This window comes from Pinus tabuliformis, chromosome 4_2 (genome assembly GCF_031772625.1).
Source record: "Pinus tabuliformis cultivar Carrire ecotype Pingquan chromosome 4_2, CPIR1, whole genome shotgun sequence".
Classification (NCBI taxonomy): Eukaryota; Viridiplantae; Streptophyta; class Pinopsida; order Pinales; family Pinaceae; genus Pinus; species Pinus tabuliformis.
In genome coordinates, this window is record NC_142304.1 from 871,342,402 (window position 1) to 871,364,270 (window position 21,869).

General features: G+C 40.2%; 2 protein-coding genes and 1 pseudogene across 2 annotated transcripts; 2 read left to right on the forward strand and 1 right to left on the reverse strand.

The window, feature by feature from the left end:
- Positions 1–11,103: 11,103 nt before the first annotated feature.
- On the forward strand, positions 11,104–12,200 carry LOC149172440 (SKP1-like protein 1B). Its single transcript, XM_089427711.1, has 2 exons — positions 11,104–11,397; positions 12,017–12,200. Exons 1-2 carry the CDS (start codon positions 11,104–11,106, stop codon positions 12,188–12,190), a joined length of 468 nt encoding a protein of 155 aa, XP_089283837.1. The 3' UTR covers positions 12,191–12,200.
- A 6,467-nt stretch (positions 12,201–18,667) lies between these two features.
- LOC149172441 (glucose-6-phosphate isomerase 1, chloroplastic pseudogene) lies at positions 18,668–19,400 on the reverse strand (annotated as a pseudogene).
- Positions 19,401–20,443: 1,043 nt separating this feature from the next.
- LOC149172442 (SKP1-like protein 1B) lies at positions 20,444–21,483 on the forward strand. Its single transcript, XM_089427712.1, has 2 exons — positions 20,444–20,746; positions 21,300–21,483. Exons 1-2 carry the CDS (start codon positions 20,444–20,446, stop codon positions 21,471–21,473), a joined length of 477 nt encoding a protein of 158 aa, XP_089283838.1. The 3' UTR covers positions 21,474–21,483.
- The last annotated feature ends 386 nt before the right edge of the window (positions 21,484–21,869 follow it).

The window sequence follows — 21,869 nt, forward strand, 5'->3', positions numbered from 1 at the left end:
CGACTGAGGCAATCTGCAACATTATTGGTGCTGCCCTTTTTATACTTGATATTCAAGTGAAACTGTTGCAGGTATGTAGACCACTTCTGATGGCGATCATTCTGCAATTTCCCTTGGGTCTGTATGAATTGCAGAGGTCGGTGGTCTGTGTGGATGACCGTTTCCTTCCCCAAAATGTAATGCTTCCATTGTCGGCAGGCCTGTACAATGGAATACATCTCTTTATCATAAGTGGGGTACTTCCGGACTGTGTCTGAAAGTGTTTCACTGTGATATGCCACTGGATGTCCATGTTGAGTAAGGACTGCCCCAATAGCATAGTCAGAGGCATCTGTCTCGACCTCAAATGGTTGTTGTAAATCTGGTAACGCGAGCACTGGTGCCGTGCAGAGGCGATCCTTCAACTCCCTGAATGCCTTCTGTTGAGATTCAGACCAAAAGAATTTTGCTTTCGCCCCGCCCTTGGTGACTTGACTCAAGGGCCAAGAAATATGAGAAAATCCCAACACAAACTTGCGGTAGAAGTTGGCAAGACCTAGAAAGCTGCGGAGCTCTGTTAGAGTGGTTGGAGAGGGCCAATCCCGAATGACTTGGACCTTGGCTGGATCGACATGCACCCCCTGTTCATCAATGATGTATCCCAGATACTGGACCTCGGTCATGCCAAAAGTGCATTTCTCCAAATTGGCACATAGCTTGTGTTGCCGCAGTGTTTGGAGAACCTGTCGGATGTGGTGGAGGTGCTCTTCCCAACTCTGGCTGAAGATCAGAATGTCATCCAAGTATACTACTACAAAGGAGTTGGTGAATGGCCGCAAGATGTCATCCATTAGCCTCATAAAGGTTGCAGGAGCATTCGTCAATCCGAAAGGCATGACCAACCATTCGAAGAGGCCCTCCTTGGATTTGAAGGCAGTCTTCCACACATCTGAGGGTTCAATTGGTACCTGGTGATATCCTGACTTCAGATCGATCTTGCTGAAATATTTCGCCCCCTTTAGTTGGTCTAGGAGGTCATCAATCCGCGGGATCGGGTACCTATTACGGACAGTGATCTTGTTCAGTGCCCGATAGTCAATACAGAGTCTCCACGTCCCATCCTTCTTCTGTACCAACACTATCGGGCTCCCACAGGGCGAAGAACTCGGACGGATGTGACCTTTCTGTAGGAGCTCCTGAATCTGCCTCTTGATTTCATTGTTCTCCAGAACGGAGCGCCGATAAATTGGTCCATTGGGTAGGGGCGCACCTGGGGTCAGATCAATGGAGTGCTTGACTTGACAGTGCAGAGGAACCCCTGCCGGGGAGGTGAAGATGTCTTTGTACTCCTCCACAATCTTGTCCATTTGTAGCTGCCGTGCAGAGGGACCTTGTTTGGAGGCCGCGGCCACTGTCTTCTTCTTCCCTTGAGGGCGTATCATCAGGAAAACAAATTTCCTGGTTTTGGAAATGATCTTACTGCATTGTTTTGCAGTAATCAAAGAGATGGCGGCAGGTGGTGGTACCTCTGGTATCCTGAACAACTTATTTCCCAATGTAATAATAACAGCACGGGGCCTTGATTCATACACAGCATGTCGCTTCCACAAGTATGGTTGTCCTAGTAATACATCACAAACTTCAAGGGGAGCAATGTCACACAATACCTCATCCGTGAAGGGCTTGATGTTGTATGGAAGGCGACACTGCTGGCTCACGCGAAGATCTCGCCCTTGGTAAAGCCACCCAATGGTGTATGGTTGTGGATGTGCTGTGGTCGGTAAGCCCAACCGCTTCACGACCTCTGCCGAAATGAGGTTCTTTTGACTCCCGCTATCAACAATGAACTGTATCGGGGAGCCCTTGACCCACATCTGGGAGTGGAAGAGACGCTCCTCCTCCTCTGGATCTTCGGGTTCATTTTTCTGGATCTTTGCGGTAGCAACAGTGGCGCTGGGATCCGCATCAATGATCTGCTTCCCTTTTTCATACCCCTTATCGGGTTCTGACTCAGAGTCGGAACATGCATCTGATTCTGAAACCTTTAGCTCAGCCACCAGTGACTGTTTGGCCCGACACTCACTTGTGTTGTGAGTGGAGCTCTTATGGAACTCGCACCATTTTCCAGTGTCCTTTCTCGGCTTCGCGGCGTTGCTCTTTGCTTGCAGCTTCAGCTGGTTGTCTTGGGCTGTCCCGCCTTGGCTTTGTCCTTTGTTCTGTGGTTTAGGGGCACCTTTCCCCTGCTTTGGATTCGCAGATCCAAAGTCTCGCTTCTTTTGTTTAAACTTCTGCTCGACTTTGACGGCATACCGGTATGCTGCGCCGAGCGAGGGGATGTTTAGGAACTGTATTTCTTCCTGGATGTACTTGTGCAGGCAGCCACGGTATTTGAGTATCAAATGTTGCTCTGAATCCTTGATACCCAACTTTGTGCGAAGGGTATGGAAAAGATTGGTGAACTCCGGCACATCTTGGTCCCTTCCCTGCCGCAGCGTGGTCCACTTTATGTATTCATCCTCATAGCTTCCGACAGGGTAGTACTGCTCCTTGATGGCATCCCGGAATGAATCCCAGGTGGGTGCGGCTGAAAATAGTGAGCCAGTACTTTCATCCTTCTGCTCGCAGTAGGTTTCCCACCAGTCCTTGACGTGGGGGGCTGCTTTGAGAAGAGCAAAAACAATCTTTTCCCGACTCGAAAATTCATGAACAGAAAAATAACCCTCTAGCAGATTTAACCATTTATCTACGGCATCGGCGTCTATCTGACCCTCGAATATGGGGATTTCAAAATTAACTTGTACCTTAAAGGGTGTGGCGTTTCCAGAGGAGCTGCTGGAAGCCGATGCGCCGCTTCTGGGTAGCCGCTGAAGGATCTGCGCAAAGCTGTCCATCATCGTGTTCCGTTGTCGCTCGAGCGCTTCTTCGAGCAAGATTTTGATGGGATCTCCTGCCCCCTCGTCTTTCTTCTCGTCCGCCATGGGAGGCCGTCGGGATTTGCGAGGCTGGTCTTGCAAAGGTTCAACCAGTTCAAGCCCTAACTCCTTATATCCCGACCTTGTTGGGGACATGCAAAGAAAAACAGAGAAAAAGCAGACCGCTCTGATACCACTGATCCAGATTTAAACAGGAACGCAACAAATTACAGAGATAACCATATACACAAAGATGCAGCGGAAATAATACTTCATTTCATTAATGGAAAATACTGACATATGCTTACAAACAAAAATGGCAATAAACTAGCTAGGGCGATGGTAGCTTATCTCTGAGAAGAGATGTGATGGCTACATGCCTCTGAACTGTTCTGAACTGTATTACAATGAGGCTCGAAGGCCTATTTATTGTTGAGAAACAATGGAAAACCCTTCACATACCGAAACCTAACCCTAGAAGATGAAACGCCAAATTGTGGGCCCCGTTTGGGTAAATTGGTACATCAATTTCCCGGGGTCGTAACTTTGGCATACGATCTCCGTTTGACGCGTACGATAGCTCGTTAGAAAGATCTATCCGAGTACTACCACTTTGGGAGGCAACCTAGTGCTCGGTCGCCCCAGAATTCCAAAAAAACGTCGTTTAGGGCCTCAAAACGGCTCCGGAAGTTCAGGACCCGAAAAACTGCTAAAAATAGTAAACTGTGCTACAATTAAGGAAACTGAAAATGCTGAGAAAGACAATGGTGGGGGTCCAGGTGGACCTGGCAGGTGGCCACCAATATCCACCTGGATCATAGAAATTCCCTTTGTATGCTCCTGATTTGTTGCTTAATTCCTTTAGGAGCAGGAAGAGCTAAGAACATGAACATGGGAATTTCCTACAGGACAGCCTGTGTGAGCACAAGGTGCCCTGCCAAATTTAAAGACATGCATGTCCATTTTCTGATATTGTCCTGAATTTTATTTATTATTGGCTCCACACTTTGTTAATTAGAGGTTTATCTATTAGAGGTATGCCCAGATACTTGGAAGGTAGCTGGTCCCTTTGAAACCCAAGAATTCTAGTGATGTTTCTCTAAATAGCAATGGCAGTGTTAAAGAAAAAACTTTTCATTTGTTGAGGCTTACCTCTGTGCCAGCTGCCATAGCAAAGTCATTTAAGATATCTTTGATCGTTCTGGCTTCCCTGACTCTGGGTATGCCCTGCAGCATTGTGTCATCCACAAATTGTTGATGAGTTTTTGCCACTCCATCCAAGGTGAGTTTGATACCCTAGATTCTTCCTTCAGCATGTGCCATTTTAATCACTCTGCCTAGCCCTTTCATAATGAGAACAAAGAGGAAGGGTGAGAGTGGATCCCCTTGTCTAAGACCTCTTGAGGGTGTGAAGAGTCTTGAAGGAGTGCCATTAAGCAGGATGGAGAAACTGGTCATGGTAACTAGTGCCATAACCCATCTTATCCAGTTTTGGTCAAAGCCATAGGCTCTTAGAACTACCTTTATAGAAGACCAACTTAGCTTGTCATAAGCTTTCGCTAGGTCCAGCTGAATGATCATACCAGCTTGTTTGTTGCTTTTGAGAGAGTGTACCACCTCATGAGCTTAAATGATGTTATTAAGGATTTGTCTTCCTTCCGCATAGCCCGTTTGCTCCTCTGAGATGAGAGCTAGTAAAAGGGGCTTAAGTCTATTGGCGATCACCTTGGAAATAATTTTATACACCACATTACATAAAGCTATGGGTCTGAAACCCTCTGGAGTCATGGCTTTTTCCTGTTTTAGTATCAAAGCCATGAAGGAAGTGTTAGAGGCCTTCAGAACCTTTTTGGATCTTCTTGAGTCTTCCACCACCTCAAGGATATCCTGTTTGACTGTTTTCCAGCATGCTTTGAAGAAGTCTACATTGAACCCATTAGGGCCTGGAGATTTTCCATTTTTCATTTCATTGATCACTACACTGACCTCCTCTTCCGACACTGGCCTGTTAAGGTTGTGGTTTTCCTCTTTGGTAACCAGCTGTGGGATATACTAAGTGAAATAGTTGATGAACTTGGATCTATCCTCCAGAGGCTCCTATGCTATACTGAGGAAATGTTGTACAAGGACAGATTCCATGTATTTGTGAGAGACAATTTCTCTCCCATGAGAATCTTTGAGCTTTGTGATTCTATTGTGTGCCCTGTGATCCATGGTGGATTTATGAAAGAACTTCATGTTTCTTTCTCCCTTTCTAATCCACTGTATCCTTGATTTCTGTCTCCAAAAAATCTCCTCTTGCAAGCACCTATCTTCCCATTCTTCCTGCAAAGAATCAACTAGCTTTTTCCGCTCCTCGGTAAAGCCTTCTGTGATGCTGATCTGATTGATCTCCTGGAGTTTCTGCTCAGCTTATCTTTTGGCTCTGAAGATATTACCAAATTCTTTTTTGTTCCAATCTTTAAACCTAGATTTGATATGTTTAAGTTTCTGTTGGAGCAGGAACATTCTAGTGCCTTGAATATTCAGATCCTCTCTCCACCATTTGTCAATATTACTGGTGAATTCAAGGTGAGAGATCTAGGCATTCTCAAACTTGAAAGGTCTGTATCTTGGTGTACCGATAAAAGTAGCTTCCAGTTGTACAGGCCAATGGTCCGAACCTCTAAAGGGAAGAATAAAAGTTGTCATGGGAGGGCTTGAGAGAAAGAGGTCCTCTATAATAAATCTATCTAGTTTAGAGGTGACTTATGAAGCCCCTCACCTCTTGTTGTTCCAGGTGAATGTCCCATTTATTGTTTCAGTGTCCACTAACCCCATGTTCATTATGAAGTTCTAGAAGGCCATGGAGTCTTTGCCTTGCTTTCCGATACCGTATTTTTTCTCTGTAAGAGATCTTATCAGATTGAAATCTCCTGCACCGATCCAGGGCATATTAGGGTGTTTTGCTCTTAGCTCCTCAAGGGAGGTGAGAAGCTTGAGTTTGTCTTCTTGCTTTTGAGGTCCATAGACATTTGTGATACTGTATATCTCCTTATCACCTAAAGGTTAACACACCAAAGAAAGATAGTTCCTAGATGCCTCAGCATCCAGGATTCCAAATTTCTGGGGATCTGATCTGATAATCACCCTATGAGTGACCTCAATAAAGATTTGTTTAACAAAAAGGTATTACAGACTCATGTGTTGGTGTGTGTGTTCTGTGTTATTGAAATAACAGATCGATCAGATTACCAATACACAGACATTTTGAATGGAAAGACAACAGAGAAATGCAGTAAGCAGACACAAAGACACAAGCAATTTTTAATAAGGAGTTCACCCTATTCTCTAGGGCTACGTCTCCGGACCAGCTTCAATGGTGGCCTTGTTTTATTATGTCTTTGAGTAGAGAAATTACAATACAGGGACTCAATATGAGTTCTCCTGAAGCAGATTTTTCTTGGCAGGGTGGTTCTTGGATTCCCTAAGCCACTTGGAGTACACAGACTCTTGTTCTTCCTACCCGCTCTGTGACCCTCGGTCTACAGCGGAAAGATCCAACTGTGATGCTCAATCCGGACAGATTCCTCTATGGGAAGGCTTGATTCTTCAAGCTCTCTAGTGCTCGATGCTGCCTGTGGTCAGCTCGGCCCTCTGTCTCCTCTGCTTGGCTTTACTGCTCTCTGTGCTTAGTCCTCCTCTCAGGGTTCACTGTTCACTGTCTCTCTTGGTCACTTGGACTCTTCGATCTGAATCTCCCTTCTAATCTCCAATCCCCCATTCGACTGCCTCCGTTCATGGTTTAAGTCATTCGATCCTCGGCCTGTTTGTTTCCTCTTCTTCCTGCGTTGATTAGCCTGTCGCCTGTGTGCTTGGAATTCCTTGTTCGGTGTCAACATAACGCTCAGGAAGTAGCCACGTGTCTCCGTCGGAACTGCACTAGCCCGCTTGTCGATTCGTTGCTTTCTCCACCGTGGCGATCAACGGATTCCAAATCCTCTTAAATAGCGGCTTTATCCCCTGTCAATTCCGCTCTATCTATCGGGCATAATCTCAGCCGTCCGATCTGGGCTCCTCCAGATCCAACGTCATTCGCACATCGAGCACGGTGGACTTGCTCGATCGATAATGCGTGATCGTAGCGGTTTTTCTCTCTCCTCTGCTGCCACGCGTCGATCGTTGATTGTGATCGCTCCGCTTTCTCTAAAAACTCTTACCGTTCAAGGGTGTCCCGATGAAACCGTCGGTTTCCAGGCCGTGGGTCCCACCATCGTACATTGGCGCTTTTTCCTTTTTCTGCCCGCGGTCCTCTGGCTCCCCGATGTGACCGAGTGCTTAAGCCCTACCATTTTGGCCCTGTTTGCCCAGCGATGCGTTAATGCGCATCAAAAACCAGCTCCTTTTCCCATTACGGTGCTCCAAGGGGCTATTTTGACCTCCTGCACAGTCTCCATGGGCCTCGGTCACCGCGCTTTGACCGAGGTCCTCGTCATTCCAAGCTGGCTGCCATGGCCACTGGTTCAGGGTGTTTTCGATTGTTGTTTTGGATTCTTCAAGGATTTGTTCGACCTGTTTTAGTCACGGTTCTATGACAGTCATTTATGGATCCGATTCGAATCACGGCCTCCCAACTGAAAAGCTTTTGGACCACCAAAAGTTGGTTTTCTTTTAAGCATCAACTAAGTGAGGAAGTTGATGTCTCACTTATCCAGTCTCAATCCACTTCGCATTGCTCGGCTTCAAACCTTTAAGCCCAATTCTGAGGTATTCCACCTATCCACTACGCGTCATCCTTACCTTTCTGTCCAGCACTGTATCTTCCCGCAACACATTAAGGTATTCCGGTAGTAGATCATCAACAGAAGGCAATTGACTCTACTCTTCAGGGTCCTCAATCATTTAAGGTTCAAACAATCTCAAGCAATCTGCATTCACGACTGAGTAGATGTGCATGTAAGTGGAAGATCAAGGCGAAAAAAATTTTCACAACCAAGGGCCATCTGAAGAAGCGGATGTCAAACTACTGAAGCTTTTTGTGCCATTGATTGGATGGCATCAATCGCATGGAAATTGTTGCTCACACATGAATGCTAACACCTACATTCCACTTAGAAACGTGGCTGAAGAATATAATGTGAAAATGAAAAATCTGAATGTACCATTAGATTTGTGGCATCGAATAGTGCAAAATCGATTGTCAAATCTCAGAATTCTGAGAAATTGAGAATCTGGGACTCAAGGAATCTTTTAGATTCCCCCTAGATTCCTCAAAGATTCTGCTCCATGGGTGGACTAGAAATACACAACTCAAAAGGTGAATTTGACCTCGTCATTGTGATCACTACAGAAAACCGTGAAAAACGACTATAAACTTGACTATGTTCTGACAATTTTTTTTTTTACCTCCCCAGAGAATCTTTGGGCATCAAAGAATATCATGCCTCCTCTGTCTCAAAATCTATGTCCGCTCCTGGTTCCTCCATCTGCTCCTGGGTGCACTAACAAAAATGAGTTTATATGTAAATCCTGGGTGGATTAACCCATGTGGGGTTGGTTGGCGCAAAGGTAGAGTTTATAAAATGGTTGAGGAGGGGTTGGGGGATCAAATTCCACCCCTCCCAAATTAACATGCAGAATCTTTTTTTTTTAGATTTTATTATTGGGCGGTGGTTCCACTGTTTTGGTGGCCTGTGCTACATTTCTTGCCATTAGTTCCACGTGGTATTAAAGGCAGCGTGGTGTGCATTAAAAGGGAGTCGCGTTGTTTTATTTGACATGCCATGTTCCCACCGCATGGTCGCGGGCCAGCCGATGTGGCTGGCACAAGCTCGATACCCATAGACCTCCCATTAACTGTGCGTACATTTGTGGATAGGGATGTGGGCCGGGTTCACCAGAGGTGGCCCGCCCACTCCATTAATACGAACATTGTATGGTGGTCGATGGAGGGTCCAGCAGGGTCGTGGCCACCGGCCCATATTTAAACATAGCTTTTGTATATATATATATATATATATATATATATATATATATATATATATATTTATTTATTTATTTAATAATAGGGCAATTTATTCAAATTTGTCTAACATAAGGCTTATTAGACAAATTAAAGAGGCAACAATTTAGCCCATTTCGAGAGCTAAGTTTCATGCCTTGGGGTCAATCAAATTGTAGGACACTCAAACCTGGCCCACAGCCCAACTTTGACCAGAACTTTGACTGGCTCTTTCTCGCTCATACGAGCTCGGATTGACGAACTATTCACATTGCCATGATCAGGATGATGATATATACACTCAAGTCCTAGTTTGAAATCATTCTGACCATTTTTTATTTTCGAGTGTTCATAAGCCCTCTTTGTCTTGTGTGTGTCCCTAGAGCCACCTGTATCATTAAGAGAAGATCTAGAGTGTCTCAACCCTGAACACATCTGATCAATTCCAACTAATGTATGCAGGCTCTTAGAGTGCCTCAAACCTACTTTAAGAGTTTTTACTTTGGCAACGATTTTTTATTTTAATTATCAGTTGTGACAACCTTAGTTAGGTGGCCTAAAATTTGTTTATTAAGTTTTTAGGATAGGTCCTCAAGAAATTAACTAGATAGGAGGAACATAAGCATTATCCTTCTAAAAAGTTTCAAAATATTCACCATAAAGAAAACCATCACAAAAATTGAATGGTTCAATCCAATTTGTTTATTTTCATTCAAAAAATGGAATGGCAGTAAAAAAAATTGTGAAAGAAAAAATAACATCAAAAAATCCAAACGAATATAAATATATACTTCCTTTTCACAGAGATAAAGGTAGAAAACTTGCAGCATAATGTTTTTCTAATAACAGGCCCACGAGAATAGAACCTAGAGGAAATTTATAGGTCAAATCAATAAACTAATGATAAAGAATCTCAAACAACTAAAACTTTGAAGCTCTAAAAATCCCAAAGAAACAGAAATCCAAATCAATAAAGAGCTCTCGGAGTAATTTAATATATTGATATATAAGATAAAAACAGGGGAACAAACTATGCAATGGAGTGAAGTCAAGTGAATACCATTGGTCTGTACAATTATTGCCGAAAATAAAATTATTGGAGAGAAAAGGTATCGAGGGCTTAAATTTTTACCTGTGTTCTTCCTCGGTCCATGGAATTCCCTTGCAACCTTCATGGTCAAATTTGGAGCTCACTTTGCATTAACCATCGAGGACATCAAACAAGAACACATTTCTTGAAACTTAGGGCTTAGAGAATAGAATGAAGTATGGTAAACGTCTTGCTCAATGATAATATGTTCCACCTGTGACACATTGTTCTCAATCTGAGGATTCTCTTCAGTGGCAATCTGGCCAAGACCAGCTCTAATATCTCCTTAGGAAGTGTATGGAATTGTTCTCAATCTGAGGATTCTCTTCAGTGGCAATTTGGCCAAGACCAGCTCTAATATCTCCTTAGGAAGTCTCTTCCATACGGAGGGAACGATTGGAATCTCTTCTCTGCATTGATTTTCTGGTACAAATTTCTCAGTATCTTCATTTTTCGAAGGCACTCATTTAGAGCATTCCAACAACACTCATTTTTACTTATTTTTCTTATTATAGCCAACATTATTTTTCTGTTTACAATATAATTTTTATTTTTATTTTAAAGAGAACAAATGGCGGATAAACTTACACATCCCTCGGCTCAATAAATAATATTAGTTAATCATATTTCTTATTTTTTGGTGATGACATTCAATAGTATAATATTTTATTATTTGTTTTATTTTTATGATGATTTTTTGTCTTTGTTAATTCTTTTGTTTTATTAACTACATTTAAGCTAACCAGGACGTACTAGCTATTTTTAGCAAAGAGTAATTTCAGATGCAATTTGGCCCACTAATACACTAAAATAAAATAGGTGGAGCATGAATCGAAAACAATTAGCGGGTATAAAACAATAAAATAAGAAAACCCTAAAAGCTCCAGATTTGGGTTATGTTAACTAGAGTTAAGAAAAAATATTTAAAAAAGGCAGCGAATGGCACATGGCATGGTTATTTGGGTAATCAATCAGGCTATAAATATATTGCCCTTACCACATATCGCTCATCTCATATTGATCGAGCAAAAGTTCGTTCATACTTTCTGGAGTTCTCTTCGCTTATACACAGAAATTCAGTCCTTTCTTTTTATTCAGATCATCTTTTATTCGATTCGGATCAACTTTTTAGTTGGGGAGCCATGGCCTCGGAAAGCAAGGTGAGTTTGAAGAGCTCAGATGGCGAATTGTTTGATGTCACTGAGGCTGTGGCATTTGAATCTCAGACCATCAAGTACATGATCGAGGACACTGGCACCGCCAATGCTATTCCGCTGCCAAACGTTTCTAGTGCGATACTCTCGAAGGTCATCCAATACTGCAAGTACCATGTCGATGCTCAGAACCCCGCACATGAGAAATCGGCGGACGAAATCAAGACTTGGGATGGAGAATTCGTAAAAGTCGATCAGGCGACTTTATTCGACCTTATCCTGGTATTCTGTCAGAAACTCTTATTTGGTATTCTTTGAACCAAACTATCGCTTTTCTTATTTGTTGTTTTGAGGGGTCTAATCTACCTGAATTACCCCAACCAAATCGTTTGGAACCTCTGAGTACATTTACCGATGGCTTCTCCAGTAAATCAATGTTCCATCAACTAATTGTTTTTTTAATTTCTGAGATCCTTCAATGCTAGAAATCTCTGTGTAGTCTCATTCCATGTAATTGTTCTGCAATATCTTCGTCGCTTTCTTTAGTAATGCTCGCAGCCCTTTTGAGTCTCTCTCTTCATCCTCCTCAGATGCTATATATTTTGACTATCAGTTTTTTCACACGCGATCCATGCTGCAAATTTGATTCTCTCTCTTCATCCTCAGATGCTATATATTTTGACTATCAGTTTTTTCACACGCGATCCATGCTGCAAATCTATCAGTTTCAACAGATCTTCTATGTCTGTCTCTCTTTTCAGATGATCATCCATCGATATTTTCAGATCTATCATGTCCATTTTGTATATATTCCCTCAATATAATATATCTTCTGAAAAAAAAGATACATTTGTATATTTTACAGAAATTTTGACTTATTAAACTTTCCGGGTTTTTGCAGGCTGCTAATTACCTCAACATAAAAAATCTGCTAGATCTTGCATGTCAGACTGTTGCCGACATGATAAAAGGGAAAACGCCAGAAGAAATACGTAGAACTTTCAACATAAGGAATGATTTTACTCCTGAAGAGGAGGAGGAGGTCAGGCGTGAAAATCAGTGGGCCTTTGAATGATTCTAGGGAATTGGTGTTTGCTTTTATTGTAGTCGAAACTATTAGTGGTATACTTTTTCTTGTTTGGATTCGTCAATTTCTAATACTGGACCGGCTTTGAATTTTTTTGAATATATGTACACTGCATGGCTTTTTCATTTTTGATTTCCTTGTATTGCACGAATGAATGCGCCGAGTTTAGAGTATTATTGCACGAATGAATTTCCTCAGTTTAGAGGATTATTGCACGAATGAATGGGTCCAACTGTGTGGCATGCTTGTATATGTTTTACTATAGTAATTTAGAAGGTGAAGGTGGGGACTGACGAAAATGCAATTTGGTTTGGAACTTTTTGTTTTTTTCTTAAAAATTGTTTTTGCAAGTAGAACATGTTTTATTAAAAGAAAATTCACATGTCTTATCTGGTTTTAATATTTTGATTTTTTTTAATCAATGTGCCTTGAATATCTTAATTTCCTTGCTATTATTATTGCACAAATGAATTCGCTAAATTTAGAGTATTATTGCACGAATAAATGGCCTCAGTTTGGATCCCAGGTTTTGATACTTTGATTTTGTTTTGAATTTATGTGCCCTGAATGGCTTTTATATTTTTAATTTCCTTGCTATTATTATTGCAAGGATGGATTCGGTAAATTTAGAGTATTGTTGCACGAATAAATTTAGAGTTTGGATCGCCGCAGCTTGATGCTTTCTTTTGCTAGGCGCCATGTTTGTTGTATCCACCAGTAGAGAGCCTTCTTTTCCTGCGAAAAGCTCATAAAGTTGCAAATGAGGACATGCTCTTGCATATACACCCTGTACGCAGCTATTTCAGGGACTTTGATTTCTAGTGTTGGTATTTCTTAGGTTTCCCTGTACGCAGCTATTTCAGGGATTTTGGTTTGCACGTGTCTGGGGCGGATTGCTGAGCCCTGGTCCTCCCGCTGGTCCCTGCGGAGCAGGTCTGGAATTTGAGGTCTCACAGGACGTATTTTTTATTTAAGAACGTATTTGACCGCAGGGAAAAAATCTTCCACGTCAAGTTAGACGTGCATTATATTTTTCCAACCCGTCATTTTGACGTCTAGTTTCATAAAGAAAACGTAAAAATTTATAATATCCGTAATAGGAGTATGGGACCACGTCACCATCGGGAGTATCGGTAATATCGTCATTTTTTAACCAGAGAGCAATGTTCAGTTTCCCCACGGACCCATGAGTAGTACGCTGTCAAATTGTTTTGTTCAATTCTTCTTGAAAGCGCTCCAAGTTCCAACAGTGAGTACTGCCCTGTGAAATTGATTTTTCGTGCACTATATTGGTGTGTTAAACAGGCCTACGGCATTTTGGTGAAAGGATCATTCAAACTTTTTATTTTGAATCAGATGGGTTTCCTCTAATTTTTAGTAAGTTAGGTTTTAAACATCATTTGGGAAGTTTCAATAAACTTAATTAAAGTTTTAACTCTTGTTTTATTTTGATTTGATTTCGGAATATTTTTAGAATTTGAATTTGATTTGATCTTAATTATTTTTGGAATTTTATCAATTGTTTAATTGGCCTGCTTTATATCACATTTTAAAAATATTTCAAAATAAAAATAACTTTTAATATTAAAACTATAAAATTTTGATTGCTTTTGAAAATAACGCTGAACATTCCAACAGAGTACCGACTCCCACCATGAAAAGAAAAATTCAGCGTACTGAAACTTTAGTCCAAATTGAATTAATCAAGACTTTCAGGTGAAACTTTTTCTAAGCGAATGAAATTTTAGTGGAAATTGAATTACTCAGTTAGGACTTTGTGGTAAGATTAGGACTTTGAGGTGAAACTTTTTCTAAGCTTAGTCGAAATTGAATTACTCAGTTAGGACTTTGTGGTAAGTTTCAACGGATTCACTCAATTTTTAAAAATCTCTTCCAAATTATAGACAAAATTAAAAAAATATTTAAAAAATGCCACTTATAAATTTAAAAAATATCTTTAAAATTTGAACAAAATTAAAAAAATATTTAGAAAAAAAACCACTTTATCTATTAATTAAACCACCCATTCCAATAAATATAATGTGATTTAATAGTCATAAATATGCGTTGAAACTGATATATAAATTTATATAGATTTTTTTGTGTATAAGAATGTTATTTGAAAAAAAAACTATTGAATTAACTTATATGCATTAATGTTTTTTGAAATATTCCAGAATTTATAATGAAATTAAACTAAAATGCGTTATTCGGTGCAAGGAAGCAACTGACCTCGGTTCCCTGCATTCATCCAGGAGATGTGGAAATCACAAGCAATTAGAATTTTCCAAAACCATGATTATGCCACATTAAGATAAGGCATACAGTTAAACCCTATTAGAGGATTCTTGGAATGAGAGACGGTCTGCGATATAGAGATATATTCAAGTATCAATGTTAGAATCTTGTCCTGTCACACAGAACACGGAGATCAAACACCTACCGCGTGATTTCTTTTGTTTATTAGGTCGGTTGCAGGGCATGGGCCCGAAGATTTGATTTTTTAAACTATAATGGGGAAGAGGTTTCTTAAGGAAGTTGAGATTCATTACCCCTTTCTCCTGCCATGGTCACTATGCAGATCTCAGGTTTGGTTGCAGGTATAGGTCTAAGATTTATTTTATTTATAATTTCACTAGATAATTTATTTATTGTCCATGGATTGTAAGTTTTTTTCAAAGATTTTATTGTTTAAATAGCTTTACTATAAATTTGAGTTATAAATCTGATAGATTACACATTTGCAATTTCAATCTAACAAGAATCATTATAAACAACAGTGATTATCAGCCTCCATTTGATGACTTATTGTGTACTGTGGAATAAATTTACAAAAATTATTAAAATAGAGTTTTCAGTGACTCACATATTTAGTTAAAACCTAAAACCAAGGGTAAAAAAAATACAAAAATGTCATCAAATTTTAATTTCACAGACAAAAAGAATTTGAAATTCCAGGCCTGCTGCCGAGGTGTTGCTTGGTTGATGTTCAACGGTTTATCCTGCCATCCCCTCTCCTGAGTGGTTGGATGAAGGCTTTTTGAAGACATTGTGATTGGTAAGTTTGGTGGAGGCCTCGAGGAAGGGTGTCAGATCCGGCAGTTCCTATTTCTTACCCTATACCATTATAAATGCTATGTCCTTACACCTTCGTGACAACCTCGGTTGACGTCATCGCATCTCGGATCATGTCGCATGTTACATGCATCCCATCTCCAACCTCCGGTGAATACGGGTCACCCAGCTCCTGCGACTCTGCCGTCTGCCCTGTTTGTGCCAGCCAAGCTGCCTGCCTCCACTTTGGTGTATTAATGACATTTACCAACCCTCCGTGGAGGCTCATAAACGCCTTAACAACCATCATCATACATTATCTGCTCAAATCTGGGCAATTCAAAATCCAACTATTGAACAAATTCACTGTGGAGCTCCCGCGAACAGAGGTTATAGAAGGTGATCCCCCTGGACAGCGGCGAAACAGGTATTTCAATCGACCTCTGTCTTGCGCGTAAGGCCAAACTATAGCGTTTGTTGAGTTTGGTGGAAATAACTTCCACCGTCTACCAGTATAAAGTTTCAACCAGTGCTTTGTATATGTAGTAATTAAAAGTTTCAACCAGTGCTTTGTATATGTAATAATATAATTACTGAGGATACAGTTCTTCTATTTTCTAAAATTTCTCAATATTCCAACAGCTAAAGGCTTTCAAGAGTAGATCTAACTGGGTACCTTCGTAACGAATTTACCACTCCAAACTTGACCGCTTCTCGGATTTAAAAAAAACTCAACTATGAAGTTTAATATTTTTAAATAAATTATAATCTGCTTGCCTTCTTTCTGTAATTGCCATATCATTTTTAGAACCAATCAATATAAAAATCACAATGGAAAGAAAATATTAGAAAACCTATTTTTAAATAAATTATAATCTGCTTGCCTTTTTTTTGTAATTGCAATATCATTTTTAGAAAACATTCGCCAATCAATATAAAAATCACAACAATGGAAAGAAAATATTAGAAAACCTTTATCAAAATGCAGAGAACAAAAAATGATTAGAAACGCAGTACATTTTAAACAAGAAGAAAAGGAAAAAGATGTTGAAATGCCAATCACCAAGGTGTGATTGATCTGCCATTTATTCCGGATATTCAGTCTTAACCTTAATTATGAAATACTCGTTCTCAGGGAACGGAGAATATAGTTATTCGTGTCCGAATAACTATCGTTTTCCAGATGAATAACTATCACACCTCCCAACTAGGAACTTTTGGACTCCAAAAGTTTACTTTCCTAGTTAATACAAAGAGGCTAGAACTCAAAAACACCTAAAAACTCAATCTAAAATGGAAAATTTTCAATTGGTGTCCTTCAAGCCCCAATCAAGGCACTTCACCTATCTTCTTCATGAAGACCTGTTGTCTTGGAAAAAAATTAGTGAAGATCCTTATTGTTGTTGCAAGAACAAAAGAATGATGAGTGGAATATGAACACTCTCTTTGCTTTGATCTTTACATGGCTCAAAAATAGTTCATATTGAATTTAAACTTTTGAAGAAAAACTTAACTCCATCTTGGAAATAAAAAGAAAAATAAACTTTCTTTAATGTCTTCAAGGTGAGCTTGTACATAAAAAGTACAGTGCTGCAAAATGTTGCATGATATGATTGACCTTGCCTACAAAACATAGTCATCTTATACAATCTTGAAAACAAAGATTCTATACACACAAGTTTGAAATCGAATACTTGTATGAGTGAACATATGACAAACACGTAGACATCCTTGAACGGAAATCTTGTACATTCATAAAAGTCCTATAACATGTGGACTATAACAAGAAAATACATACATCAATGAAAAACTTCTACTTGTTGAACATAGTTAATGATTGTTCGCTTTACAAAATCATCTAAATAGGTAATGACAACAAGTAATTACAAAATTTACAAAACAAATTTACAATAAATTATACCCAAACTTTGCCTCTCTTAGGCTTATGGGTTCTCTTCTTTCATCATCATTGTCTTGAAGGTCGCTTAGGATTGTTATGTCTTCTTTACCACCTCTTATTTCCCTTGCGTTATGTAGCACAATCTCTTTACCTTTATTTGAAAGAATCTTTGAATGTAACTTCAAACATCGTTCAATGTTATGTCCATGCATCTTGCAATGAGTACATAAGAACTTCCTCTTGTTTTCTCACATAGAAGTTCTCTCATCTGAAGGAGAGTCATTATGCTTGATGCCAAAAATTTGATTCATTCTTTTAACCATAATCATATGTATCTCACATATATCCACACAATCGTCAAATGCATTACAAAATGTACTAGGGTACTTATTCCACAATTATTCAAAATTTCCATGCACTTGGGAGATGAATTAACATTTTCACAAGGTGGTGACATCTCATTCTCAGATGTGTTGGACACCTAATCCTAAATGGGTTAGTGTGGAAGCCGAATAGACGAAAGCAGTCCAAGAGACCTTGGGACCTGAAACCCAAGAATCACATAATGTACTATAAACGTAAATCTCTTGTTAATAAAATTGTATTGCATGTTTTATCTTTCATATTGTCTTTGTTGTCCATGTGAGTTTAACATGGTATCAGAGCCATGATGTGTGGCCTGTGTAGTTTTCTTTCTCAGGGTTTATCCTTTAGTTAAAAAAAATGAGATGTTGTTATTCCCTGAGCAACCGGCCTGAGCTGCCTTGAATAGTGCTGACCTAGTCTTCATTACCTGTAATGCTCCATTAATTCTGCCTGCCTGTTCTTCTGAATACAAAAATCGCTCTCTGACTGTCATAAACGTTTAAAAAAAAAGAGCGTCATTACACCTGCGCCTCTACTGCCTGACAACTCACCTGATTATTCTCACCTGCGTTACTAAATGTGTTTGAACGCCTCTGTCCTGCGTCTCTGCCACGCCTGTTCTGCCCTAACGCTCTCTCACCTAACGTTCTCTCACCTAACGCTCTCACCGTTCTGAGAGACTCCATACGCAGCTGGATTGTTGAACACTGCCTGACAAAGAATTGTGGAGGACGCGGCTGGTATGATCGTTCTGAATGTGCAGTGCATTAAAACTGGTAACGGGTTTGTATATGCATTGTTTACACGCTGTTTGTATATGCCTTGGACACTGTCGGTTCAGTTATTGGATATACAATGTATACAACGCCGCTTATATTGAATTCATAATGTATACAATGCTGAGAATTGTTTCAGTGTTTTATGTCTGCCACCCGTTGCCATGAAAACAAAAATTTAATCCATTCTGCTGAGAATTGTTGCGCCACCGGTTGCCATGAAAACAAAAAAAAATTGTTGAGTATTGTTGCGGATTTCTAGTCTCCGGTTGGAACCGTTGGTGTGCTCAGCAAAAGGAATCTCATAATCTAGCAAGTTAAGGTCTGCGGCTGCTGCTCTTGCCTGTGTAATTTGAGGGATCTTTTCTATCAAAGGGCCAACAAAAATGGTGAAAATTGTACTATTTGAGGTTCGAGCCTGCGGGATGGTGTAGAGGAATATTTTTGCCTCGAGTTTTTCCCGCGGTTTTGAGGTTGATGATAAGCATTGACATTGATTAAGCTAGCATAGAGCCCTACTGCACGCTCATACAGCGCAATCATGGCACCCACTGATCGAGGAGTTACTTCCTGCATTGTCACTGTCAGAGACTCTCGATTGTTTGAGTAAAGTGCAGACCTTGTCCCCTGCAGCATACCAAAAAGGTAGTCCCCACAAGTAACACCAGGTTCAAGTTCCCAGTCATGGCCTGGTGGTCTGTCGCGGAGCACCTCAATAAAGGTTACAAAGAAGTTGTGAACTCCTTCTCTCAGTTGTTGAATATAGGCATGTTGATCTGTGCTTCCTTTGTTCCCATATACAGTTAGGCCTTGGTTGACCCGGTTCCCATCTAAATCAAACTCTTTTCCAAGAGATTCCATGACAAGCTGTTGCAGATAGCGGCTAAATAAAAGCAGGCTATCTTTATAAGGAAGAACAACCATATCCTTGAAACCTTTACCATCAGAGGCCCAATACCAGCATAGTGCCAACAAGGCTGCAGGATTGGTTTTAACCACAGGAATCCTTGTCGCTTCATCCATAATAGATGCACCGGTAAGCATTTCCCTGATATCAATACCCTGAAGAGCTGCTGGAAGCAGTCCAACAACTGACATTTCAGATGTTACTTATGTCGCTTGTAAAGACTTCAGCACAAGCTGCAAAGATTCATTCTCTTGAGCCTTGATGGAAGAAATGAGCTCCTTATAACTAGTACGCTCATATTCCAGAAAAACATCCTGAATTCCAAGATCCCTATATACAGCCTTAACGTCTGCATCACAAGAAGGATTTCTCTTCCCATAATTGGCATATAATCATTGAAGTTGGCTCTCGTTGGCCCGTTCAAGGGCTTGCACCACCAACGCCCATGGATTCTGGACCCAATACCGAGAAACTTGTTTCAAACTCATGACTTGAATGAAACCTTTTGGTAGCTAACCATGATTTGAACTATCTCTCCTGGTTATGTTCTTTTATGAATTCACTGGAACAGTATGGATATAACCATGAGTCTGAGTGCATGTTTGGGAGTTGGAAGACTTAGCATAATGCAATGTCGATTTTCTACATTGTGATGGTTCGCTAGAACAGTTTGACTCTAGGGTCTCGGTGGTTCATTATACAGTATTGAAGTTGGAAGTTTATTACAAAATTCTCGTTGGCATTTGATTTTTTGGGCATTTAAACATTGTTACCCTCATCACAATAGCCTGATTGTGGAACATTCATCTGTACTACTTATAGACTTGCTGCAAGGACTTCTCAAGTTTGAGCCTTCGGAACGTTTGAAAGCTTCAGAAGCTTTGAGTCATCCATTCTTCTTAGAGGGCACCAAATTTCATAAATATGGTGCAAACAAATAATGAGAATTTTGATTCACTGCTCGGGACAATGTTGAATTGTTATCAACTTCGTTGGTATTACAATGGCTATTGAAGAGAATCGACCGCATTAGGGGATCTCGGCATTATCTGCAAGCTGGAATCCAATGGCATTGAGTGTGTAGTTATATGTCATTGAGTGTCTTTATTACTCTTGGTGTCTTCGGGCCCGTGCATTGACAATTTTAGACATTGAGCTTATACATAAACGGGCCATGGCCTCGCATCGCAAATAAAACTTCAGTTGAAATTATTATTTCAACATTTAGTTGGGGAGCCATGGCCTCCGAAAGCAAGGTGAGTTTGAAGAGCTCAGATGGCGAATTGTTTGATGTCACTGAGGCTGTGGCATTTGAATCTCAGACCATCAAGTACATGATCGAGGACACTGGCACCGCCAATGCTATTCCGCTGCCAAACGTTTCTAGTGAGATACTCTCGAAGGTCATCCAATACTGCAAGTACCATGTCGATGCTCAGAACCGCGCACATGAGAAATCGGCCATTTCGGAGGACGAAATCAAGACTTGGGATGAAGAATTCGTAAAAGTCGATCAGGCGACTTTGTTCGACCTTATCCTGGTATTCTGTCAGAAACTCTTATTTGATGGTTTGGTATTCTTTGAACCAAACTATCGCTTTTCTTATTTGTTGTTTTGAGGGGTCTAATCTACCTAAATTACCCCAACCCAACCAAATTGTTTGGAACCTCTGAGTACAGTTACCGATGGCTTCTCCAGTAAATCAATGTTCCATCAACTAATTGTTTTTTTAATTTCTGAGATCCTTCAATGCTAGAAATCTCTGTGTAGTCTCATTCCATGTAATTGTTCTGCAATATCTTCGTCGCTTTCTTTAGTAATGCTCGCAGCCCTTTTGATTCTCTCTCTTCATCCTCAGATGCTATATATTTTGACTATCAGTTTTTTCACACGCGATCCATGCTGCAAATCCATCAGTTTCAACAGATCTTCTATGTCTGTCTCTCTTTTCAGATGATCATCCATCGATCTTTTCAGATCTATCATGTCCATTTTGTATATATTCCCTCAATATAATATATCTTCTGAAAAAAAAGATACATTTGTATATTTTACAGAAATTTTGACTTATTAAGCTTTCCGGGCTTTTGCAGGCTGCTAATTACCTAAACATAAAAAATCTGCTAGATCTTGCATGTCGGACTGTTTCCGACATGATAAAAGGGAAAACACCAGAAGAAATACATAGAACTTTCAACATAAGGAATGATTTTACTCCTGAAGAGGAGGAGGAGGTCAGGCGTGAAAATCAGTGGGCCTTTGAATGATTCTAGGGAATTGGTGTTTGCTTTTATTGTAGTCGAGAATTTGTTTAGAAACTATTAGTGGTATACTTTTTTTGTTTGGATTCGTCAATTTCTAATACTGGACTGGCTTTGAAACTTTAAGGCCAATGGTTTGTTCTGGTTGAATAATTTTGTAAAGATCTCGGAGCAACTCCTTCAGTAGTATTGGGCTTATCGAATTTCTAATAAATATTGCAACTATTTTTCTGTCAACTGTGTAGTGAAATGGGCTCCAATTGCATGGTTTTAACGTTTTGAATTTTTTTGAATCTATGTGCACTGGTTTTAACATTTTGAATTTTTTTGAATCTATGTACACTAGATGGCTTTTTCATTTTTGATTTCCTTGTATTGCACGAATGAATGCGCCGAGTTTAG